This window comes from Hippoglossus stenolepis, chromosome 9 (assembly GCF_022539355.2).
Source record: "Hippoglossus stenolepis isolate QCI-W04-F060 chromosome 9, HSTE1.2, whole genome shotgun sequence".
Taxonomy (NCBI): Eukaryota; Metazoa; Chordata; class Actinopteri; order Pleuronectiformes; family Pleuronectidae; genus Hippoglossus; species Hippoglossus stenolepis.
In genome coordinates, this window is record NC_061491.1 from 3,364,862 (window position 1) to 3,392,239 (window position 27,378).

At 38.1% G+C, this 27,378-nt stretch overlaps 2 protein-coding genes across 5 annotated transcripts; both read right to left on the minus strand.

Moving 5' to 3' along the window:
* Positions 1-190: 190 nt before the first annotated feature.
* Positions 191-5,955, minus strand: imp4 (IMP U3 small nucleolar ribonucleoprotein 4). Its single transcript, XM_035165905.1, has 9 exons — positions 5,847-5,955; positions 5,235-5,343; positions 5,048-5,131; positions 4,832-4,941; positions 3,514-3,646; positions 1,996-2,150; positions 1,792-1,886; positions 1,633-1,706; positions 191-581 (listed from the first exon to the last, which is right to left on the minus strand). The coding sequence occupies exons 1-9, from the start codon at positions 5,847-5,849 to the stop codon at positions 469-471; spliced, it is 876 nt and encodes a 291-aa protein (XP_035021796.1). The 5' UTR covers positions 5,850-5,955; the 3' UTR covers positions 191-468.
* Positions 5,956-6,537: 582 nt separating this feature from the next.
* Positions 6,538-22,305, minus strand: rabl6b (RAB, member RAS oncogene family-like 6b). Of its 4 annotated transcripts, XM_035165901.2 has the most exons (19): positions 22,155-22,305; positions 20,749-20,813; positions 20,419-20,659; positions 20,174-20,308; positions 20,040-20,054; positions 19,769-19,816; positions 19,569-19,598; positions 19,142-19,194; positions 18,856-18,944; positions 16,313-16,453; positions 14,988-15,093; positions 14,664-14,767; positions 13,876-14,255; positions 12,638-12,791; positions 12,252-12,455; positions 11,085-11,343; positions 10,535-10,721; positions 9,992-10,047; positions 6,538-9,908 (listed from the first exon to the last, which is right to left on the minus strand). In XM_035165901.2, the coding sequence occupies exons 3-19, from the start codon at positions 20,546-20,548 to the stop codon at positions 9,717-9,719; spliced, it is 2,283 nt and encodes a 760-aa protein (XP_035021792.1). In that variant the 5' UTR covers positions 20,549-20,659; positions 20,749-20,813; positions 22,155-22,305; the 3' UTR covers positions 6,538-9,716. The 4 variants fall into 4 exon arrangements, with proteins under 4 accessions (XP_035021792.1, XP_035021793.1, XP_035021794.1 ...); XM_035165902.2 differs by lacking the exon at positions 20,040-20,054 and having other exon boundaries at positions 20,419-20,813; XM_035165903.2 differs by lacking the exon at positions 19,569-19,598 and having other exon boundaries at positions 20,419-20,813.
* Between the last annotated feature and the right edge of the window lie 5,073 nt (positions 22,306-27,378).

Below are 27,378 nucleotides of genomic sequence, written 5' to 3' on the forward strand. Positions count from 1 at the left end.
GTGTATTTCATTGCACTTTGTTTCAATGATAACAGCAGCTTATAAAGTAAAATGCAAATTTTACGAATGGTATTAAAAAACTGGTTCAAAAAGGTATATATAATTACTGGGATTATATGTTAATATATTTTATACATGGATAGGTAAGATTTTCTTTCCCACTATAGACAATACAAAATACCATTGCGCCTTTACAGGTTATTACAACAACTTTTATTACAACACAGTTATAATACAGTCAGTACTGTATGTCTTATGTTTAACAAAGGGTTTGACAAAACAGTTTATTTAAAAAATACTGACACTCATGATGGATATGATGCAGTCTGATCACCCATTTACTACAAAGGTGACCATAGTTGCTGACTTAAGCAAAAACTGACAGCAGATAACAAAACCTCATGTAAGACTTTTACGAGTCCAAAACGCAGTTATTGAGGACAACTTTGGTGGAGCTTTTTAAATCCTTTATTGCACACTGAGGAACCTCCTCTTCTTTGCTGTGTGTGTATACGCATGGTGACGCCACTCCACGTCTGCCGTGCTCTCGTTCTCCAGGGTGCCCAGCTTGATCATGTACACTAAACAACAGAACAGATGTTAACACTTAAAACATCTCCAAAGAACTGCAGCAGAAAAGAGAAATTTGACAGAATTTTGACAAATTTCTCATTTATTCTTTTTTTCCCTCATTCCTGAATGATTACCTCATGTGTAACACATTTTCAGAAGGGTGGTTTATGAACAGTGATGATTTTACATATGATAAAGTACTTTCACTAAAAACCTTGCTCCAGCTGCTGTTGGCTTCTTTCGGTGGTTTAACACTGATCCTGGACTTAAAAGGAGCAGTTTGAAACCTCAGGTATCAGACCGTAAATTGAATTAATGTACATCCGATACAGACAAAGGCCTGGTTAAATAAAACTAACTCAAAGAAATCTCAGGCATGAATTTTGTCATTGGTATTGACTGATTTGGGAAAGCTTATATTGGCTTATATATTGACTTCTCCAGTTTCTAGATATAAAACAACCCCTTCACTAAATAGGATATTCTGGCAAAAACAAATGCAGCATTTTCTCGTCAAAAAATAATCCTGGGTTGAGAAGTAAAATGTAGAAACATTGTTAACATGGTGTATTTTGTCAGTCATCCGTACACCCCCCTGAATTTTGTTAATTAAAAGGCAGAACATCCCTGCAAACATTTTATCAACCTGATGGCAAACGGCAGGTCGATGACACAACCTCTCACGTGACACCTGTTGAGATTGAGTTGGAGGTTGCACCTAAACCACTAAACAACCAGACTTACTGAAAATTAAATGGAGTATAAATTCATACCATAACAAAGTTATGTGGTATTAAGTTGTGTTTGCATAACATGTGATAAAATTAGTCTGAAATTTAAAGCTAGTTGAGACGATGTTGACGCAGCAATCTGATGTCAGTTCAACTTTCACTTGGACGAAATATTTCAACCCCTGACAATGTAAAGGTTTAAACATTTGTTTCATTTATTTTAAATGTTGAAATGTTTGCTGAGGCTGCCTTGCTTCTGTTCTTAGTTACCCTCACCAGGCAAGGACCCATCTCTGTACTGCAAGAATCTTTATCTGTCCATACTTACATTTCATTTCAAACCTGGGTCCTACTTCTGTCAGCTCAACATTTTTGTGGTCTGTTTTCTTGTAGGTGTGATGTCTGCAACAGAAAAGGATTACTGCTATTATTACTGTAACACAGGATCTGTGTAGCATTTACATAGGGGGAGCACTTTCCCACTGACCTGAACGAGATGAAGTCCTCCTGGTTGGCAAATGTGATTACACGCCTACTGTCCTCCTTCGGCACTGGAAAAAGATACTTGAGGATATTCGATACCTGTGTGAGCAGAATTAATTAGTTTTACCCACAAACAAGTGGTGAAAGAAGATATCAGCATTGTGTTTGTGTGTGTTCGTGTACAGCACAAGGTCCAGCACTCACTCACCCTCTTGCCGAGCTGTGAGGAGAAGTTATGAAAAATTAGGTGGGGGTAGGCCTCCGACATGGTGCCTATGTCTGGAACATCATGCCTCATTACCACATTGTAAAGTGTGAAATAAGCTGTAGGTCCAAATGGCAAGTGGCACACCACCAGGCCATCTGTAGATATATTAGAACAAAAAATTAAATCAGATACACTACTAATTGCAGTTATATTATAACTGCTGACTCGAAACGGCGTAATTTAAGTTGTGTTTTAAGCCTAAAAGTCCATGAGAGCTTGTGTGCAGTATGTGCGATTTTCCGGTGTGTGCGAGCGAACATGACTGCGGCTCTAGAGGAGGATATCAGTGGACTTTTAGGCTTAAAACATGGTGTAAGTGAAGCCGTTTCGAGTCGAATATGAATGTCGGGGATTGCGGACACTTGGATGACACCACAAGAGCAGTATGGAGGCATGTTATGTTTTTTCTCGTCTGAAGAAGCTCACCAGTTTCTTCAATTGTATTGGATTTGGCTGCAACGCTGCTTACCCCTGAGAATCTAGAAGTGTTTTGTGGTCTCAAACACTTCCTCTGGGTTCATGTTTGCATGACAACCCATTCACTATCTGTGAGATATTTCAGTCGAACCAATATAGTGTATAAATACATCAAATGAAATCATCCCCATACCAAGAAGTGAGCTAAAAATTAACAGGAAGCATGTCTGGTGTCATTCTAACCTATTGATAGCAAATGTGTCCAAAGTTCATCCATCAAAGTGGTTCTTGGCTGTTTCATGAAATAAAAATTATAAAATAACAAGGCTGCTAATGTGGATATAAACTTTATAAAATAACGATGCTGCTAATGTGGATATCAATTTTCATGAAGTCATAACACACTGGTGTTGCAGTTAGTTTTAAAGAAATCAGTGTACCTCTTGTATAGTACTGAAATAATGAAACATTATACAATCTCCCCTTCTGTTCCTGAGCTATGTCATTGAAAAATGTCCAGAAAACTGTATTTACAGAACATTATGATGTTGTGTAACAGTCTGCCCAAAGGTCTTAAGGGCTCTACATCTATTGACAGTTTCAAAAGAAACCTAAGACACATCTTTTTACAACAGCCTTCTCCCGCTGTGTGTTTTACTGCAAAATGTTTACCCGATGGCTATTCTATCCTGTCTGAATTTACCATAATCTGCTATTTATATTCCATTTAGTTTTTTTCTCATTTTGTATTATTTTTAATATCGTGTAGTAACCTCAGGGATATGCACAATTCTAGTTCTAATGTGTAACAATCATTGTTCTTTGTATGTTTACTTTAATTTCACAATTTCAACCATTTTCCAAAGTGAACATAACATAGTAAAAACCTGCAAATAATTAGTATAGTGTGATCTGGGACTGGGCCACCTTTTCAGTGTGGTTGGTGAATACTTCACGAGGTTCCTATAGGACATGTTAACACAATTTAAAAGAGCAATCAAATGTCATAAATATGTAACGTAAATTAACAGGCGTGCGTACCAGGCTGTCCTCTTGTTTCGTGCATGATGACGAGGTCTGTAACATTGTTGGCTTTGCAGGCTCCCACCAGCGAAGCGATCTCATGGTTTCCTCTGTTCATGCGCTGGGCTCCAGGGAACATCAGCTTTACCTCCTGTAACAAGTTCCACACCGCACGTCATGTTATTCTCTGTTCAATATTTCCTCCCACTCTTTACCGATTGATTGTTCAGTAGAAAATGGAAAGTAAAATAGGAAGCTGTATGAGGCTTTATGTTGCTCTTTAGTGTGACATGTAACTGATGTATATTTATGGCTCTTAAGCCAGAGAAACATGTCTACCCCAGATAACTGTTCTTCTTTCACTTTCAGACAGCAGTTTCTAAGCAGCATTACTTCTTGGTTGGTTAACAGTGATGTTACCCACTAAGAGTCCTTGTAGTTGTAATGTCAAATCAATGCAGGATTATGTCTCTGTGCAGATATGGAGCGATGACCTGTCAAAGGTGTTTCCCTGCCTTTCACCCCTTGTGTTTGCTGGAACAGGCTTCAGGCTGTTTAAGGCCCTTAACAATGGCCAAAAATTGAAGAACGGATGATTATTATTATTATTATTATTATTATGATGATTGCTGGTGGACTGAATTTAGTGTCATCATCTTGTTCTAAGGTCGGAGAGCTGTATATAATGTAATGTAATGCTTTGTATTAATATTTCTTAAATATTCTGGATTGAATGTCATCAGGTACCAGGCAAATCATTTTGTAGTATGTGTTATTATATTTGTAAGGTCAATTGAATCCCAATTGATTATTCATGTATGAATCATTGTATATTAGAAACTTTACTCTGAATTGTTAGACAAATTTCAGTTTTGCATAGTCAGTGCATGTGCAGCAGTGCATTGACTAAAAGATGATCCTATATTTGGTGGTCCATTTACAATATAATCTATACTAAATTACATTGTTGATTTGAGGAATCTTTAACAATATTTTTAAGAAATGTGTGAAACTACATAGCAGGGCGATAACAATAAAGTTTTCTAGTAAATATTTAACATTCATTGTCAACTACTGTAGATATCACGCCACACAGCTTATACATATGCAGTTAATAATGGGGATCAGAGTGAAAGGTGTCTGCAGCATAACTTTCACTTCCCTGCTCACAGACACTTAAACAGTGAGCTGTGACAGATACATGGACCTTTGAGAAGCTCCTTACATGTGGACTTCATTGTTGTCCCTGTGGCCCTGAATCACACTAGTGTCTAGCAACCTCATGATCGGTCTGCTGTCCGAACTGAGTGAGTCACCACAGAGAAACTGGCCTGACCTTAGCAAACATCTTGAGTCTGGAGCTCGGGTCTCTGGACGTAGTGACCATGACTTTGGGATCTTCCACTCCGGCCCATTTATACTCATCATCCATGTGAGAGCTGATGCCTGCACAGACAAAATGACAAATGTATAATTTAACGGGAAAAAAAGAAAACTGATGAATCAGTGTGATGAGATGTTGTTGATAACGCCAAGAAATCGTGACACCAACCTTCTGCCCCTTCATCGTCATACTCCAGTAGATTCTGTAGCTGCAGAGCTTCTCTGCGTACCTCAGTTGGAATAAGCAAATTTTCTGCAGAGAGGGAAATAAAACAATTTATGCTTTTGATTAGGATCATCCTAAAGTGCAGACAATGCAAGGAGTAAAACAGAATCTACTGAACGTGCCATCCTACCTTCAAGTGCTCCCTTCAACTTCTGTTTTTTCTCCTCTATTGTTCGGAGCCTGTCCTCCTGTGCCTTCCTGTACAGGTACTCTCTCCTCTGTCTCACCTCCCGACGAAGCTGTCCACATTACATTAAGATCATTACATCAAAGTTTTTCAAGCAAAAAGATTCAGGCTCTAACTGGACACATGATATTTCAAGAGAAAAATGTGACCGATGAGACATGGTATAAGTTCTCCGTGAGACAGACAGGCTGATACAGGCTGATTTTTACTGTGTACATCTACATCATCATTCTGTGTATTTGATTACGTGTGGTTTTAAGTTACGAAATGTCCAAGATTTAATGATCCTAGTTTTATTGATCAAACCAATTTAACAAGATTTAATGTTGAACGATAGTTAACATTTGAACAAAGCTACACACTCGTTGGGAGATGGTTTCATCAAAAACAACGTGTATAACTGGCAGAGAAACATGGATAGTTAGGTTAGTTCGCTGAAGTATTAAAACATAGAGGGGCCAAAGTGTGTCGGTAACACCAGTTAGGATATTCACATGAATTAACGATAACATACGTTTCGCTTCATATATATTTTTCAGTTAGTTTTCGACTTACCATGTTTTTATCTCGCTGGTTGTTGCATGGAAGAGAAACTCACATGGAAGGAGGAAGTCCACGAACAAGAGTTTGTTTCATTGGCTAACACAGTAGCCAATGAGAGCGCTCGATACTGGCCGGTGAGCTTTTCAAAATAAAAGCTCGAGATTCAAGGATCAGGTGTAGAAAATCCATCTTTACCAACAGAGAGTTTAGAGTGTGTGTAGTTTTAGCAAGGTGTTCCTAATAAACTGCCAGCTGAGTGTATATTATACATTTTTAATATAGATTTGAGCCATACAGGTTTAAAAAAAAAAAAAAATCACCTTTACAAAAGTCAATTTTAACACATTCATATCCACAGGGGAACATTCCTTTTTAAAATTTCCTTTGCAGCACCCAACAACCTGAGCAAATTCCAGATCTATTGATTATATATATATATATATACACACACAGACACACACACACACACACACAATGAAACTGCTGTACAATGAGAGCTCTGACCGAGCCTCTGAACAAGAACGCAGCATCTCTCTGTGATTACGAACAATGAGGGATTCAGATGCCGTCTCATACTCCATCTTATTCTGTGTTCATCCCAACAGAAAACTAACTTAACATCCTGTTTTTTCTCCACAGAGACCTTTCACAAAATCCTATTGAAGGTGAAACTAATTTTAAAGAATTGACACATGAAACAGCCTTTATGAAGAAATGTTTGCATTTATTGGACAAACCAAACATAAGCAAACTCACACACAGTGTAAAGATGAGACATGTCATGGGGTGAAAATTAAATGAAGGATTTCATTCCTAAATAAGATATATCCATGCAGAAAAAAATATCCCAAATCCAGTATTTCTAATATACACTCAGCTGGCAATTTATTAGGAACACCTTGCTAAAACTAACACAGTCTAATACAGCATTCCTCAATGAAGATATAATTTTAAGAGGAAGTAGTCTGTGCTGCTGTGTAACTTCATTACTTCATAACAGGAACAACTGTCAGCATAATACAATGTAGTTCAACAGGATCTCACAAACTGATGACTGACATTATTCTACAGTTGAATCATCACCTCTTTAACAATATCCACACAAACTGAACATTATAAAGTCCATTAAGACTGCAAACGTTTTAGCTATATATAAATGTGTAAACTGACAACTGAGTGTATAATATTAAATGGTTACTTTAGTTAACATGATTTTTAGTAACTTATCCCTTCCGGAACTTTCCTGTTAAAATCATTTGATAAGATTTCAGGGACAATGTTTCTGCATGGTGTAGACAACATTTTGGAACAAAGCTCTTCAAATATATATTTATATATTCATTTATATACTTTATACATTCTCTTTTTACTGTACATTTAAGTCTCATGCTTAGCTTGAAACTGCTATCAGCATTTATCCTCAATCACATGACAGACCAGAAAAAAAAACAAAAAAAACAGCGTACAGTATTCAGGATCAATGCTGCATAGTTTCAACTTTGGAATATCAAATATTATTTCTTTGTAAACCAACAGTGTAACCATGTGTATGGGAGATGGAAATGTATGAAATCTGTCACTTGTCAAAACAGGTCTAAAAATACACATATTTCTTAGATGCAAGAATACTTTACTCATTTGAAACATTTTGGTGATGCAGTTCATGGAAGATACTGAACGTCATCTGTCTCAGCCACGGTTTGAGGCGTCTGGACAAAAGAAGTTACACATGAGAAGAGCGGAAGTTCATGTCACTGTATTTTTCAAAACCAAAGCAATAAATAACACAAGAATAAAGAGAGTTTTGGAAATGTTGCACTTACAGAAAAATAATACCCTGTTTATAAGAATGGTGTTGTTGCTGTCCGCTGAGAATCAAACAAAAATAAACAAAAAGACAAACAAACACATGTAGTGATTCACTGCAATCTTACAACAGGATGACAGATTCTGTTCAACAAATAAAAAGGCTGTAGGACATTCTTAAGCCCATCAATTACCAAACCGTTTACATTAAGAACACTTAATAATGGTTCATGAGGAGAGCGGCACACCAGTCCTTTGTAGTAACCTCCATCAAGGCAACAGCAGAAAACATGAAGAGGACTTGTACAGTATCTAGCCTGTGTAGCGTGGCAGAGAGGAGGGCAGGGTGCAGGGCAGGAAGATAGTTTGTAGCAGCAAAAGAAACTTCAGGTGGTGACAAAGGCCAACGCTGGCCTGGAGACTGTTATTAGTTTCACTAGATCCACACTAAGCCAGCTAATTTCTAAAAAGGTGTGAAAACAATACGTGTCCACGTTAGAGCTTTTGTAAAACATTTCCATTCACACTGAGACAACATGGAAATGTGAGATCCATTAACAGTCTGAGCCTGACTTCACATACAGTCTGGCTGATACAAAACTAGAATGAGACACAGTAGAGCATATACATCCATCAAGGCCCAAAAGTCTCCTTATGAAACCAAATTCAAATTCACTACATCCAGACTTTTATTTGGATCTACACCACATTGCACATACTCATAGATATCAGTCCCCTAAACATGCCTCATTTTGTCCATTAAAATGCATGAATTATTCTCAGACAAATCAATGATAAAGATGAAAAATGCTGCTCTTATAACATTAAAGTGGGAAAAAAACTGGATCTTTCCCCTGATCCACACCAAAATGTTATGCCTTCTCTCCTAACCCATGCCACATCCTTCAACCATTCAGTAGTTTTTGTGTAATCCTGCTAACCAGCAGACATACATACAGACAAACAAATGCACACAAAAACAACCTCCTTGGCTACAGGAGATAGGATATCCACTTGAATTCCAGCCGTAAATGGAAGTGTTAATAGAATCGAGCTCATGACTCACCTCGTTTTTGTGGATTTTTATTTTCCGAATGTAAACAGTGATTTCATTACGGTTTGTTAAAAGTACCTGATGGCATTTCCTGTTCTGCTCAACCTAAAAGTTAGTGCAATCACTATTACAATGAGAAAGTCGGACCAAGCAGCCTAATGACAATCTGTGTCAATTAAAAAAAGGTCATCAGAGAGATAAAGGCAACTGAAAGGTGTCTTCTTGACTTATTTAAACACACAGCCACAGCCTGTCAGTCTACACTCAGATGTCTCAAGATTTATCAACTGTTTGAGAAAGCAACACATTTGGATAAAAATGGGTTTAGTGTGGACAAAGGACCAAAGGAGAGAAAATGGAGCCGGCTTAGTGTGAACAAAGAGGAGAAGTAATTTCCTCTCTTAGTAATCAACAAGATTCTCATATCAAATCACTCTGGACTATTCTTCATTGCTCATATTTAGAGAGACTAGACTAAAGGACTTAAACCCATTTCAGCCAACAAGCAGGGAATAGAAAAAAAATAATGAACAGTATGGAGTCTCTAAGGAGTCAGTCATCACTTTGAGCATGCTCTCAATTATTACACCAACCACACAAACACTAAGACACAATGATAACCTTATTTACAGCAGCTAAATTTGGAGTGGATCACTTGGAGAATGTATCAAATCAAAGACAAATATTAAACCCAACATATTCCATCATGTCAAAGTACAAAGAATCAATTTTTTTTTTTTTACGCCACAGCTCACTACAGTACATGTGGGCGTCCTTGCCTTTTCTTACTGGTTGGAATGGAAGTGACAGCAGAGGTGCAGATTAGGAAAATCAGTCAGAAGGAACATACAGGTACCAGAGTCCTTGGTTATTTTACCTGGGTGTTGTTGGTAGCCTTGCGTATTGCGTATGGCTTGGAGATGCTGCTTTATGCACATACAAGTCAAGGAACCAGGAGTTTTTAAACAACCATGTCCCTTGTTGCGGTTCAGTGGCTCCATTTCCTAATTAAACAGGAACTTTTATAGTTCTTCATAATCCCCATCATCTCTTTTAATCAATCCTGCTCCTCCGCCCAGAAAGTCCTCCAGTTCATCCACTTCTGTTTTCTTGGTCCGGGATTTCTTTTTCTTCTTCTCTTTGTCATCTTCTGTAGCAGCATCTTCTTTTTCCTTTTTCTTGTGTTTGTGTTTCTTCTTGGTTTTATCATCCTCCTGAAAGAGGAAGGACAGAATTTGCTGGATTGACATCCCACATCACTGCTTAAAGTGTATAATATGAACAAAATCCACTTTACCTCTTTGCTTTTCTTCTTCTTTTTCTTTTTTTCTTTTGAGTATTTGCTTTCTTTCTCTGAAAGAGAAGCAGATACATCCAGTGTGATATATAAATGAAGTCATCAATATTGGACTTAGTCCATTTCTAATCAAAATATGTTATTGGGTCTGAAAAGGAATATGTTTTGGACTTCAAGTAAATTATTCAAAACACAAAATATTAATATAACAGGTGCATATATATATATAATAATCCAGGTACCACATAGCCACTGTATTTTTGGATAGGAAACTATGTAACTATAGTTTTGTTAATTGTGGATGGGCATCAGATGCCACTTGAACAAAGAATTAATTATTAATTGAGAGTCATTAGTCAAGAATCGGAATCGCATAAAATCGTGCCTTTCCCAAAGATTCCTTCCTTTTCCTTTTGTATTTATATAGCGCCTTTCTGGTTTTGACTACCACTCAAAGTCCACATATAAATAAAATTAACTACCTCATCTCAAAAGCAGATATTAAGTGAATTTAATCATCAGAACAACAATTTCATGACTTGCCTTCCTGTTCCTCGCTGCTGTCCTTGGCTGCGGGAGCCTCCTCTTGGATGCCGAGGCCAAACAGATCGGTATCGTCCTTTTGTTTAAAGGAGATCACAGTGGGCTTCAGAGGTTCTGGTACTTTGGCTATCTGCATGTCATCATCAGAGAGATCGGACAGGAGCTCATCCCTGATTGGAAATGCATCCTGGGAAGAACGGGGCAGTCAAAAATGAACTATTACATATAGAAATGAGAGGAAAATAAAACGGCATCTGATGTGGCAGTGTGGCAGAAATGCAATTAAATCTTACTAGTCGCTGTGTCTATGTGCATTCTGTCTGTTTTCTATCATGCTGTGAATTCAACCGGATGGCAGATTAAATAATACCTCAATCAAAGCTCAGCAGTAATAATAATAATAATAATAATAATAATAATAATAATAAATGTATCTTGTATAGCACCTTTCATACAAGACATGCAGCTCAAAGTGCTTTACACACAATATAGATAATTAAATATATATTGTGAAAATGTAAAAAGAAGCTGTGAATTTGTTCTACTTCACCGTTGCTATTTTTGGTGTGTCTGATGCTTCAGACTCAAAGTCGGGGTCATCCATGACAAAAGAGAGCATTTGCTGGGCGACAGGGGCCTCAGGGTCTGTGTCAGAGTCCTCAGCTTTGGGTGTGTTTCCCTTCTTCTTGCCTTGTCGGGCTGGCTGCTCTGTTGCTGGGATTAAAGTGAGGGAGATGGGCGCTGTGGTCTGGCCTCTGGGCTCTGGAGCTTTAGATGTCACCTTTGGTTTTGTGATATGAATCACAGGCCTGGAAAAGCATTTGAGTATTTCACATATACAATTTTATACTTCTTTCATTCACATATTAACCCTCCTCACTCCTCATGTAGAAGGCAGAAACTGTCATGTTACATTGTCCTTTACACAACTTTATGTGGCAGATGTAAATGCAAATTAAGTCTATGCATTGGCATTAAACTCAACTAGGGTTTACAGAAGGACTGGGGGATTCTCAATTTGATCCTATCACGATACATGGGTACCAATTCAATGTATATTGCCATGCTAGAAGAATTATGATATGATATTACGATTTATTGCAATTTTTGTATTCTGATTTAACATTAGAACATGGGAAAATGTTGAATCCAACGCTCCACTTGATATAAACCCATTGCCAGTATTGACAATCTAGGTCGGTAGGCGATAGGCCAATATAGAAATATTTAAGCTTATAGTTAAGTACAGTTAAAGCTAAATGAACTGTTGTGATTAAGTTACATAATGAATTTAATCAAATATTCAATCAATTATTATTTTAAAGTACATATCTTATCTCTGGCAGGACATGTTCATGCAGTTGTTATAAACTTAGCAAAGTGTTAATAAATTAGCGGTGTGAAAGAGTGAGAGATTATATAGATATTTCTAAGATATTTCTTTAATTTCTATCTCTGCTTATCTTCTTTTTGCTTTGTCTGTTTTTCTTTGTAAAGAATTTTGTATCATACATCCACCCATTATTATATAACAAGTAGCAATAATCCCCTGGTGGTGTTGGTTTTAATTTGAGAAACATGCTCAAAGTCACACACCTTTCCTTTAAATCCCTGCCAGGCTCTGACATGGAAATCAACCCTCAATACCAAAGCATTTACATTGGATTCTGATAAATTCTGGAGGTGAAGAGCTGTATTGTTCTGAAAAAAGACTTACGCCTTCAGTTCAGGTTCACTGTCCAGGTCTTGATCCTGTGTGATGGTGAGGGCTGCTGGTACTCCCTCCTCCTCGTCACTGGTTAGAGTGATATCTTTACTGGGAGGCAGGGTCTTAGGCTGAGGAAGACTGGGCTCAGTGTCATCAAGGTCAAGCTCATCCTGGAAACCAGACACCATGGGGTTTCCTCTGCCTTCACCATCACTGGAACAAAGAAAAAGATAACTGCTCTTTTCAACAATTTCATACCCAACTGCAAATAACTATTGATTTTTCATCATGATTTTCATCATGATACAAGCTAACACTAATTTCAAGGTTTATACAACAAGATGAAATGGACTAATTCTTCCTTTCCGAGGATTAACTACAAACAAATAGCTCACCTGTCACTGTCCACAGCTCGAGCTGGTGCAGGTTGAGGAACCCTGTTCTTCGAGGGCAGGCTGTCCTCCAGGAAACTCTTGTCCAGTCTCTCATCTGGCACAAAATCATCCACACTCTGAACCTTAAGAGGACACACTGGTGCAGCAGGGTCCTCTGAGGAAAACATAGAGGCAAATGAATGTGAGTAGCAATCAAATAGTTCAAATTAATAAAAATCTGCGATTTAATTAAAAAGCTCTCATCACAACTCCCCACTTTTGTACAACTTTTAACAACTTTTTTTAAATCTAACAAAAGTGCAGGATAAATCATGAGGTCTTGGATGAGGTGCAATTCCAGTTCTTCCTGTATTTGTGGAAGAGATTCTTATAAGCCAGCATTTTGAAACAACTCTCTTATTTGTGAGCACAAAAATTGTCAGGAGGTAGACAAACAAAACCTTCAGAAATAACAAAGATACAGGGAGAAAAAGTACCCACCACTATTAAAGCCCACATTCCTTGATATTAATAGCCCCACTTTCTCCCAAAAAGGCTGAGTATGTGAACAATGCTATAAAATGTTGGCATCTTATGATCCACTTCAGTTATGTCCATCCTCATAGATTTAGGACCTTGAATCTCCTTTAGTGGTCTTGTTAGTACCTATTAAAACCCTGTTCAGTCAGTTGGGCAACTGCCTAAATCTGCGATTGTTCATTGCTGGTGTGAAGTGTGGATCATAAATTGGCCAATTTAAAACTTTAAAAAAGCATCAAAAAGGTACAGCCCCTTAGTTTACTAGTGCTGTGCCACTAAAGAGTATTTTAATATAGTCTTTATACAACAAACCATCTTACAGAATACATACATACATGCAGCATGTACATTTACCATTTACTTTAGTCACACTTTTGATCGGCTGGTAGAGAGAGACGTGGATGAGTTGCTAAAGAGAGAGATGAGGACCCCGAAACCCAGATTTTTCTCAAACCCTCATACCTAAATGATGCTCAGTTTTGTGTTCAGTTTTCAAATAATTTATCTGCAAGTCTCTGGAACAGCTCCAGCTCCAAGTTGTGGCTGGCAGGGAATCAGACTTATACATGCAGCGATACTAATCCCTTTCAATTTAAAATCATGCTGTCGTGACGATACATTTTACTCTCTTATGATATTCAAAAGGAACTAATGGCTTTTAACAATTATTTCAATAGCAGCACACATTTCATCTCTGCTGCTAGTAGGAGGAGACTCACCTGACGCAGGAACAGGAGCATCAGCAGCAGGTGATGGACCAAACCAGCGAGAGATGAAGCTGCGTTTCTGGAAGGACAACACACTAGATGCTGCGGAGGCCTGTTGGTGTTCGGGAGACTGAGCTGATGGTTTTGTCTCAGCAGTAGGTGAAGCTGCCCCGCTAACAACCGCCGTGGGAGGTGGAGGAGAGGACACTGACACAGACGGTGACTGTGGGAGCACTTGGAAGGGGATGGGGGGCTGAGGGGTGCTGGGGCTGGAGCTGCCCGTGGAGGCCCCACTGGGAGGGACAATGGGGGACTGGGAGCCTGAGGAGGAACCGTTGGCTGGACCAGGAGAGCCATAGCTTTTACTGCGAGTCTCCAAGTTCTCAAGGAAACTGTGGAAATCAAAGCAAGACTGGTTAATAAACTGATTCACCTGCAATAATATCTTAAGTTAGGGATACAGGACAGCATGATCAGCATAATTTGCCATACAAAGAAATACAAAGCATTGGGCAAATAACTTAACACATCTGTTAGTCAAGAAGACCTCACTCGCAGTATAATAAATCTGCAATAACCATCAACTGAAGTGGTCTATTGGTTAAATTATTTTGTAGACTTTTGGAAGATGGATATAAGCACAGCTATCTATAGTGTTTTCAGCAGTAAGGAGCCCTGAGTTCCAACCAGAACAATTTATTAACTGGTGTGCACCACAAACTGCAAGATAAAGATGCTAGTTTCCCTGTAGGGGCTCCATGCAGCAGTAAGCTGGCAGAGAAAAAGAAAAAAGATAGTACATCTCATAGTTTTGATCCTCAGTTTCCTGCTGGACACAGAGCTCCTCCAGGGTGGCGTCCATGTCCAACTGGTTGGTCTCCAGCTGCCTCAGGAGGGTCTCTCTCTGTAAACACACACACACACATACCATGAATACCTGGGCACGGAGCTGAGATGAAGCCTTCACTGTATACTCATCTCATTATCATTCGGTCCCATTTACAGAACTGTATTGTCTGAATTACAGAAGCATATAAATATTCCAGTCATACAAGTTGAGTGTGGAAAAACTAGAAATAAAATGATCATGATACAAATGACAATTGCAAAAATAAAAAAATAACCTGTAGCTGCAAGAAGGGGATGTTGAAAAATCTGTGCAGGTATTTCAAGCCAAAGCCGTTCTTCATTGACGACTCAGCATAGTGGATGTAAGAGGATCCCATTGGTCTGTAAAACACAAGTATCACCAGTTTACTCATCATCAAAGATTATATAGATTTAAAAACTATCAAAGTATATTTGTACTGTATGTGGCGTACATGTCCTATTAATCATTTAAGTATATTACGAATAAAATAATGAGCATATTAATGCTGCATAATACATTTTTGGGCCATTTGTTTTCTGGGGGGGTTGTGATAAACAATATTATCACCCTTAGTTGTTATATATCAAACGAACCCAGAACAACAGGCTCATTCATTAGGAATCAAGTTTGTACACATCTGATGAATCAAAGAAGTCACACATTTACTCTTTTAGCTCAATCTTTGGTGTCTACCAACTCAAGAGAAATATATCTATAATATATCTAGCTCTTAAGCTGTTAGCTCTACTATGATGACCACTCAAAGGGCTTTACGGTACAGTTTTGCGATTCACCCTTTCACAAACACACACACACACACACACACACACACACACACAGTGCATCTATGTGCAGCACTTTTTCTATCACAAATCAAACACTGCCAGCACAGTTGCTAAGGCAATTTGGGGTTCAGCATCTTGCCCAATGACACTTTTGCACGCAGAGTGGAGGAGAGCCTGGGAGAGCCAGCCTATTGTTCAATGCTCCTGAAGGACTTTTTACAGAGCCAGGAAGGTATCTGTCTTTCAATACTTTCTGCTAATTTGAGAAAACAAATTATTTATCATAGACAGGGAGTAATATGGAAAAATTATTAATTTGTTGTACAAAGAATTTTTATGAGGAAGAATTGTGTGTGGATAAGGAGAAATCGTCAACAAAATCCACATAAGAATAATAAGTTGAGGACATCTCAAAAAGAGTCATACATTTTTCTAGTTAGAGTTGGATAAATATGTTCAGATTTCTCTCATCTCTAATATCAAATACTTTTCTGTGAGTTTCACTCATTTTATCCTTGTTGCTGTCATTCTCTAAAATGTTATATTTTCATTTGTGCCACCCCTGCTTGTCAATACATCATCACATAATGAAATGCTGATGGAGCCTATAGGGACCATATAAAACACTGTGATGGAATTGTTATTTAGGTTATAAAAAATAACGGTGCCTTAATTCAACAGCTACATGAATCTAATCCAACACGGTATCAGGTCAGTGAAACTTCCATATTAACCATCACAGAGAGTTTTTGTTTGAAAATGAGTGAAGAATTAGCTGAGTGCTGATTTCTACCTGTTCAGTCCAGCAATCAGGTCCCTTATATCATCAGGGAGGATGACACGGTGCTCGCCCATATCCCTGTGGTTTCCCAAAACACACACCGGCACATGGGTGGGTACTTTGGGCAGTTCCCTCAGGATGTAGTTAAATGTCCTGCAATTGACAAAGTAAATACACTGATGTGTGCGTGGGGGAAGGAGTATTAAATGAAAATGAAATACTTCAGTGGAGGTCGAGATGGAAAGAGGAATACTCTTAATTAAACAGTTTTTCAAAGTTTTTGTTATTTACAAAATATTTGATATGGTTAAGTTAGAGACTTTGATATATTACGTATTTATCAAAGACTGTTATAGATGTTTTCTACACATATATAAAATTTAAAAAAGCTGCTATAAACACTAATTTACAGGTTAGTGCAGTTCTGTTACTACAATAAATACAATACAAGTTGCTAAGTTTCAGAAAAAAATGGTTCACAAGGTATATTTCAGAGAAGCAAGAAAAAGGTTTAAACAGGTTAAATGCCTATTCACTTGCACACATTCCATTGAGAAATAATTTACCAGTTCGGCCAGTGTGCATGTTATCTTATTGCTGCTTAATGTCGCAACCTTAAAATAAATGAGGGCAAAATTTATGGGTCTTAAAGGTGCTATTGTGCACGTACTGTACATATCAGCACTGTTAATACAGAATATGAGGCTGTTGATGCATTTTCCTTGTTGTAAAACACTCTGTCTTTCAGTACTATCTGACTTCTCTGCCGACCCAATACCAACACCGAAGTATTACGAGTCAAAATCAAGTATTTTTTTCATTTTTGAAATGTTTGATAGGGACTATTTTCAACTGCAGATTAATTCACATTTGGTGCACTGATGGATATTAACAGCAGCACTGTGTGTGTGTGTGTGTGTGTGTGTGTGTGTGCATGAAGGAACAAGTCACAACAGTGTGTTTGGACAACAATGAAGCTCTGTGATGAATCATGCTTTGTTACACAGAGTACTTGTTAATAGGATTAATTGATGCTTGATTCAGGTTTCTGTGGAATTTGCTTAAATAAAAAAGGAATATTTTAACTTTAACTACTGATCAGATAGTATAGCACACAGCAGCTCTGTTTCCGAAGTTCCCACTAACGCATTGCACTTGCTGTTTGCTTTACTTTAATTTTGTGTTCAGTTCATCACAAAGCATCCATTAGATTCATTTTATTGATTGTAAATCTGGTAGACATACACAGCTTTATATTTTAGTGCAATATTGTCCTAATTATGTATCAAAAGCTGTAGTAGCATTCTGTTCCAACACTGTCTTTATACAGAGAGAGGGTGAATTTCAAGTCATCATCTTTGCATCAAGTTTAACAGTTTTGATTTCATTACATTTGCTGCAGAAAATGTGTAATTTGTTAACTCATAACTTAATGAAGAATTTCTAACCATAACATTTACATGATTTCCTGGTTTTTGGTGACCTAAACTTTTTTTAACCATAGACCTTTGTACCACTTAAGATTATTCACAACTGCTTGTCAAAACTAGTTGTTTTAAAACTTTTACAACTACTTAAATGTTGACCATTGATAGAGTTATGTCAAGTATATACACAAAAAACACCTAATACTGCATAAACAAGTGTTCTGTTGTGTAGTTTATACAACTATGAAGGCCCCTGGTACTTTCCTTCACGAGGGACAATCCTCCAGTTTCACAGTTATGAGCCAACATGGCAGCCAGGCTGTGTGACTCAGTATCAGTGACAATCCCAGTGTCTATGACTTAGTATCAGTGACCATCCCAGTGTCTGTACCAGCCTTGTTAAATAATCTGGCCAAGCTTAATATCACCAAGCTTTAAAGGTGCATTGTACCAACTGGCCTGACAGCTGCTAAAAAGAAGATGTCACCTCGCTCTTTCACCACGAGACACAGTTTTCACTTTTTGGGATAATATTTACCAAAAGATGTCAGTGCCGGAAAGCCCTTTCTTTTCTACATGGTATGATTTATTTGTCTCCCCTTTATTTGCTTTCTTGTGCAGTTATGTATGTATTTTACAGTATAATTTACAACACGTTATGATATTTGATATATTTATAGGATTACAACTAGTATTTTTATTTATTGTAATTTCTCCAATGTTCATTCACTGTTATTCCCCTTAAACTGCATTTCCTTTACAATAAAAACATTTGACTGCAAAGTGTAAATAGCAGAAAACATATGTGCTGAATTATTGAAATATTTCTGAATGTATATAGTAAAATACACATGGAAACCAATATATATTTAATTCAATATTGGTGCATGTCTCTTAAGACATGCAAGTGTTTAAAAAAAAAAAAATCTCATCCAGTTCCTTTAGGATGCTTAAAATAGGAACGCTGAAATGTCTTTTCAAGGTTTAGCCTTTGAAGCTGAAGAAAACGCACCACTGGAGGCTCTGAGCTTCACAGCCACTGAAACCTAATCTGTCCATGCATATTGTAGCATTAGAGCTCACTGATGAGACAGTAGTGGAACAACAGTTCAGACAGACGAGTCTTACCACTGCTTGGTAATGTCAAACATCATGATGACTCCATTGCAGTTCTTGTATACATCCAGGAACTCAGCATCCAGGGCCACATCATCTGACTACAACACAGATATATTATTATTAAGCTAACTTGATTAATCACAAAATATATACAAAGGAAACATTATACTTTTGTTTTGACAACTTATATTATTGTTTAGATCCAATAAGGGCTCTTTGGTTAATTCCATTACTGACCCACATACTTTAAGTGAGCCTTTTTTGCCTGAACACATGACAGTCATGTGATAGTCACCTCTTGGGGCTCATTCTCCAGTTTCAAGTTGTCTCCTCGCTTTTTGCCTTTTCCTGAAAAAAAGAGTTACATTTAATTGAGCTGGTGAGGAAAAGCTCACAATCAAGGCTTAGTTTGTTGTTGGTTACTTTATGATGAGTTAAGCAAGCAGAGCAGCACAGGTGCTTTTCTTAAGGAAAAGCAACTTTCAGCTTAATTCCAACAAACTTCATCCTCTAAATACCGGCTGCTGGCTCACACTGTGCAGACACCTATGCTCTCTACATACAAAGCGCAAAAAAAGACAAACTGTGACAAATAGCCACACAGCAAACCTGGAAATAGTCAAACCTTTAGAATATTGACTTTTAGATAAGAGAGAAACTAGGCAGGGCAAGCCCACGGCACACAATCAAGTTTAGTTTCTACACACTATCGTGGCTCTCACCTACACCTTCAGGAAGAGGATATTTTTGGCCTGAGATGAGTGCAAGAGAGGTGCAAAAAACATAAGACAACATCAACACTGAGGGGGGGGGAAAAGCATCTATTTGATGTCACGAAATACTGAAACAGGTCGACAGGTAAAGGGTGTAACTTCTTAAAGCAAGGTCAGCCTCAGTAGAACGTCAAGTGTCTCACACTCACCTTTGTCAACCACGTCCCAAACCTCCACCTTGACGACATCATCAGTAGCTGTGAGAAACAGAAAGGATCAGTTCATTATTCATGTTCTAGGAACACAGAGTAAAAGCATTAATACACAGAGGCTGTTAAGTGACACTAATAAGGATCCAGTAACTATAACTCTACAAGAATAAGTGTTGGAAAAAGGTTTGCTTGGTATGGACGTCCTAACAAAAACACAGACCTACTCTAAAAATAGGTTAACTAAATCTAAATGCAGTCTCTTTTTTACCTTGATATGGAGCCACTGAAATAAATCACCAACGCACAAACAGAGGATGTCAAATACAAACCAGAATAGAAACGTAACCAAAGCAGTGGTGAAGAGATAAAACAAGTAAAATGTTCCAACATGTGCCAACTTACTTTTGTAATTCCAATGGATGCTTGTGGCTTGGATCTCCTGAGTGGGTATGTAGTCCTCCACAAACTTCTTGCCCTGCAGTCGATGCCATAAAGTACTCTTTCCAGTGTTTCTATCACCCCGGATGACTATTTTCACTTTGAGTGGGAAAAAAGATTATTCATTCATTTAGTCAGAAAACAGTTAATTTGATATTTACAAAGGGGAAAGACATTCTTTACAGCTGAAGCCTGCATCAACTACTTACTATTATACTGAACCCCCTTGGCGAAGCGCCTCTGCAGACTTTGGTTCATCGACTGCAGGCCAGCTGGAATATTCTTGTCCCTGAGCTGGCCTGGCTCAGATCCCACCAGCTTCTTTAGCGCTGAAAACATCTTCACGAGGCTTCACAAGCTTGTAGAGAAACGAGCGGTAGTACAGTGGAACTCCCCGGACAATTTGTCACACCACAACTGACGGTATAGAGAACCAGTGTGTGCTGATGGCTGAGGAATTTAAGGGTCCATGCTTAGAAGCAAATCTGATGCCAAATTACTAAATATTTTCTCTGAATTAAGCAGTTGTTCTCTTAGACCTGGACGAACGTTCTTGCTTGACAGTCAGCAGTGGAGGGAACTACCATGTTGATATAAGCATCATCTATAAAGAAAAAAATAACAAAGAAATACTGATGTTATGTTTAACGGCCATTCCCTTTCAGGGTGAGGGCATGACATAAACAAACACATAAGCCAACACATTATCATATCTTCAATAAAATGTGACAGAAATTTACTGCCAGATACGGTAACGTTTAAGGACATTTTTCAGCAAAATAATTATACATCTATGATTAAAAACACAGAAATATGTTTATACTGCTGTTCTGGCTAAAGCCAGATACTTCAAAGAGTCTTTGAGCCATATGGATGAAACAATTTACCATCACCTGGAAACACACTAAACAAATGATTTTTATTATAGTAAAGAGAATACTTGGGACCATTAGTCAGACAAAGACAGCATTAGGAGAGGTTACAGTTGGATTACATTTCACTGACCAAACTAATACAAATAATCTGCATAGTAACATATATTAACAGCAGCACTGTGACATAAATATTTTTGTGCACTACACTGAGGACTTGCATATTCATATATCACACAAAACTGTGATTTTATTTTTGTCATGTCAATCAAAAGAGTAAGGACTTATGTTGTCCAGCTTTCAGGGGGAAAGGTCTCTTACACGGAGGAGTTGACAGAGAATCGTTTGTCTGATGCGTCTCTGAGGTATCTGATAAAATCTTCAGAGCAGCTGTAGGTGATGTTAAAAGATGTTCTTGCTTTTCAAAAGATGAAAATCTGATATTCAGCTCTGTGCCACAAACTGGATGATTAAACATGACTGTCACAAACAGGGGCGGCATTTGAGGATGTGGTCAGGTGGTACTTCTTTCAGTAAGAATCATGTGTGATTGGCTCATATGATGAAAAGTGAAAAGCAGCGTCGTTTAGTGATACGTGTGCAGCAGAGCATGTTACAATATTCACTATGAAGATCAGCTGAGACATGTGTCTGCCGTTAACAGCATCTGTACATTGTGCCTCTCTTAAGCTGAAAGAGAAACTAGCCGAATGGAACACTGGAACAACAACACTGTGAAATTTCCCTTTAACGTTATCCGGCTAGCATTAGCTGCGCATGCTATCAGCCGCTGATAAGAGAGATGTTTATATATTTTAGAAGCAATAACGACTAAAATGCTGAAGTCATATTAGCTAACGGGCATTTCAAGGTCAGCACAGGCTCGTAACAGTGATGAGGCAGCCCGGTAAGTAACCTGCCCTGTCTAAAAGGTAACGTTATCCTCTGGCTCTCGTTAGCTAGCTACCCAGCAGATATTAGCTTAGCTTCCCCTCTACGCTCACTGACATTTAGCGGCAGCTCGACCGGGTCTCTTCCTCCAGCTGACATCATCGTCAGCGACAGATACTCACGGTTATTCAATATGTCAGCAAACTGCAGTCCCGACATCTTTTACTCAAAGCATCTGTCAGACCTCCATCCAGTCTGGTCCTGACACACACACACACACGGCAGCGACATTCCTCTGCAAAAGAGAGCAGCTCCCGATCCTAGCGTGTAGCGTGACACAGAAACCTTTCACTTCCGTAAACACCTTCAAAATAAAACTAATGTTTCAGATCCAACAAGACACAATCCCCTCAAAAACACACACACACGCACGCACACAAGAGCATTTGATCAGGATGTTTTGGGTGTGACGTATATGTCACACATGTTCTATCACATTATTTTCAGTGTTTGGTTTTAGTTTGCAAGGTTCTCCGGTATCCGGCTGTGGTCACCTCCCCCATACAATAAAACATAATATAATTTAACCTGCAATTTTGTTTTCATCATATTAAACCAATATTCATCAGCAGGTGGAGTTTCCAAGATCAAGAATGAACTTTGAACCTCAGCAGGTGTGGGGGAGAAATTCCAAATATTCTCAAAAGGTGAAATTAATTTATATATAATTCCATAACAGGAACTCTGTCTGCTAGTAGGGATCATATGACGTAGTAAAAGGCTCCACAGCAGCTACTAACTGAACATTGTGATAATTTTCTCTACATCGGAAAAAAAATCATTATTAACGTACAGCATCTCCAAATAAAACAATGTCAATGTTTATTTATTTATTTGACAGGGACAGAGCATGTCAATGAAAATCAGTTTACACTACATGTAAACATGCCAGATTCCAGCAAAAATGCTAATTTACATCTGTAGTCCCTACAGGCAAGCAACAAACAAAGACAGACACATCACAAGCAACAACATAAAGAAACAAATATAAAACATCACACACAAGTAAAAGTGGACAAAGTCTGCATGTATCCTATATGAAGTGATCTCAGTTCGGGTTTGCCTTAAGCCATCATTTAAGATGGATATGGTTATCCGGCATTATCCAGATTCTGAAGGACAACCAAAACCACGTTTTTTAAGTACATCTTGTGAAACTTGGAGAGGCAGCAAAAACATTTGTGATATATAAAAAATACCTGAATATATGGGCACATAATACTCAAAAGCAGACATTTTTGTTGTAGTGATTTAATGGGAGCAGCTTAAAACCTGCTATTGTCTACTGGAGGACACAATCTGTGAAACATACACAACTAAAATCCCAGTTACCAAATTTAAGCACCAAAAGTGCCAGGACAACAACCTCCATCTCAATGTCAGCAAAACAAAGGAGCTGATCGTGGACTACAGGAAGAGTCAAGGAGTAGAACACGCCCCCCTCTCCATCAACGGGACTACGGTGGAGCGAGTCAGCAGCTTCAGGTTCCTCGGGGTCCACATCAGTGATGACCTGACCTGGACCAACCACACAGACTCCATCAGGAAGACGGCCAGACAGCGGCTCTTCTTCCTCCGCAGGCTGCGGAGGCTCAACATGGATGCCAGGATTCTCTGCAATTTCTACAGGTGCACCATAGAGAGCATCCTGACTGGCTGCATCACCGCCTGGTACGGCAGCTGCACCGCCCTCAACCGTAAGGCTTTACAGAGGGTGGTGAAGTCTGCCCAGCACATCACCAGGACGGAGCTACCATCCATGGAGGACCTCTACACCCAGCGGTGTAGGAAGAAGGCCAACCGGATCATTAAAGATCCCTATCACCCCAGCCATAAACTGTTCTGCCTGCTGCCGTTTGGCCGACGGTACCGCAGCATCCGGGCCCGCACCACCAGGCCCAGAGACAGTTTCATCCCCCAGGCCATAAGACTTTTAAACTCCTCCAATCTGTCATAACTCTGCACCTTAGCATATTTGCACTATTGCATATTTGCACTATTGCACACACTTGCACTATTGTTTTTCTTTTTTTCTTTAGGTGTATATATATATTTTAGATATGTATATTTTATTTTAAATTTTAAATTTTGATTGAGCATTATTATAAGAGAGCCTGTGACCCAAGCATTTCATTGCAAGCGACTGCTTAATGTTATCGTTGTGCATATGACAATAAACTCTTGAATCTTGAATCTTGAATCTTGAAAAGAGTAACATTACTTTGATACTGGCAAGAGGGATGGGTGCAATTGTAACACTCAGAACGGGGTTGAGATATCTTTAGTATGTATTAAATGAGCACAAAATCAATTTATCTTCGTTATTATGTTTCTGCACATCATAAAACTGAAAACAAACAAAGCCTTTATTTTGAAAATAAAATTACAACATTCAACTAAGTATTGCTAACTTGCTGCTGCTCCAGTGGTCCAATTCATGGAGTCCATTCAACACAGTCTGCTTCCTGATAATACATACGGGCTTAAATATTCTTATTCCTGATAGAAAAAAAATCTGAAAATGTGGCAATGCAAACCAGCCGAGCTGAACTGCAAATCCAATCAATTAAAAAAGCATAACGAAGAACAACAATGTCAAATGCAAACAAATGTGGTTCCCATTCAAAATCACTACTTGTATTTGCTGTCTTTTGGTTTGTTTTTCTTATTTTCGAATAAGCACGATTTTCTTTGCACTTCTGTTTTTCTTCTGTCTGGTCATTACTGTAACAGGGGAAACGTTCAGGGGGCGGGGATTCTCTCTGCTGCTTTTGTATTGGTCAGATAAACTATCAGTCACGTCCTTCAAAGGATTCTGGGAAGTGACTACAGAACTCATGCAGTGTTGCATGGTCAGCATTTATACTTTTTAATATTTAAAATCTCAATAAGTTATTTTTTTATTCATCGCTGCCAACATTGATAACTTACTGGAAAAAATGTTCTGGTGTCTACACAAATAATTTAATATAGTTTATATAGATTTTTTGGTTTTCTATTCAAATGTATGTACAGTGTTGACTGGTCTGAATTGTTTATAAATTTAAGCTTTACATTTAAATTCATCTATATAAATCTTATTAATGTTTTTCATGTAATGTGTTATGTACTGCATGTTAGGTGTGGACCCTAGGACGATTAGCTGATTGCTGTATCAGCTAATGGGGATCCTTTTAACAAACAAAAACAAAAACACAACAGTAATGCATTGCTAGCTTGTTAGCACATCCTTCCTTGCTAGATTAGTTCACAGTAAAGTAAACGATGCTAAACACCACTATGTCCAGTGCGACCCCACTGAACCAGTGAAAAAATTGTTAAAATCTATTCATGTTCCTCCTTATTTCAGAATGAAAAAGCCTGTGGACAGAGAAATCGCCTGGTGTTGAACAGAGCGACAAGAGAGCGACAGAGTCCAACCTCCTTCCCCCCCGGTCTTCATCATCACCTACAGCAGCAGTTAATGTACACACACATAGACACAAGCGGCCTAACTGCACATTTAATCATTTCAATATTTTTCTGTTTCTGTTGTCAGACAACCAACTGAGCTTAAATAGTGGTTTGACTGTGGGTCTTAAAGCAGGAAAGTCCTGCTCTTTATAAACACATCCATTCCAATCAATCTGTTCACTGACCAGAAATGATCTTTAGTTATATGTTGGGGGATGAAACAGATACTGCAGGAGCATCTTTGACAGGCCACATAAATCACGACGAGATGACAGAAACCCCAACATTTCTGTGATCTTGAAAACCTATTTAACAGCTCTAATCACAACCCTGCTCTTTGAATACATCAATGTTCAAAATGTGAATGATTATAATGAGGACCATCCCTAACACTAACCCTCCTGAGGTCCCACTTCACATTAGAGATGTTATTTGGACATGAGATTCAATGTGCTTGAGTTCTAAATCACAGATCCAGATCCTACACTTTAAAATTGACCGGTTTATATAAGTACCAGGATGTAGGAGTGTATATGGAGATTAGGTTTCTCTAAATGCAAAGAGTATTTAGATATGAACAACTTTCAGACCAAGAGTTCACGGCAAAGCTTTTCATTCTTTATGGCAGACCAAGCCCTAAAAGTAAAATATCTGGGTCACATCATTACGGAGGATTTATGCAATGATGACGAATGTGCAGCGTCAACGCTGTAAACTATGCACAAGCCAACAACGTTTGAAAAACTGTACAGTGTACAACATAAGGGCCTTAGCCGAGACAACACTGAGTGACACAATGAACTCATCTTGTTTTTGTAAACAGTGGTACAAAATTCTGTGCGTGTCTTTAATCCCATGTGGACTTGTTAAGTGTGATGATTGTATTTTATATTTTTGTGCTTTATTTTGTAATTAACTTATTTTATATTTATACTCATATGAACCTACGAGTCTGAAATGATGCTAAAACTATAAGCTAAAAGCTGTGCAACCAACCAACTAAATCTGTGAAACTTCACTGAACTGCAGCAGCCAATCAGGTGCTGTAAAATGGATGTGACAGAGAAGAAATCAGGAGCTCAGAAGATCATGTGTGGATTTATGTTATGTTCTCTCCTGCCGCCGCGGCCTCTGGAAGGCGCTGTTTCACTCAAATATTGAATGAAGGTACATTAAAACAGAGAAGAAGGGCTAAGGGGTGACACACGATTGGGCCTAAATGTAAGATCTGTGTCTCGTATGAAACTGAAATTTTATATCTTACGAAGTTTCCGGGAGATTTATGAAGGGGTCTGATGTGGAGGAAAGCTCATACAAGTGGAGAAAATTAGGTGATCAGGAAATCACCTTTTAGTTGTGACAATGATATTTATATTTAGTTGTGATGATTATATTTATATTTGCATTGAGTTTTGATGATGATAATTATATTTATTTGTGATACTCATATTTATATTAAGGTTTGATGATGATATTTATATCTATTTGTGATACTAATATTTATATTTAGTTTTGATGATATTTATATTTAGTTGTGATGATGATGTCTATATTTATAATTATCTGTGACGATGATATTTATATTTAGTTTCGATGATATTTATGTTTAGTTTTGATGATGCTGTTTATATTTATATTTAGTTGTGATAATATTTCTATTTAGTGTTGATGATATTTATATTTATATTTAGTTGTGAAGATATTTATACTTGGTGTCGATGATGATATTTATATTCATATTCAGTTGTGATGATATTTAGTGTTGATGATGATATATATTTTTAGTTGTGATGGTTGTGAACTCCAAGTTCAAGCAGCTTGTTCTTCACTGGACAGGGTGCTCTTGCGGCCCCTAGTGGCAGACATAGTAACCTACAGGTGAATGCAGCATCC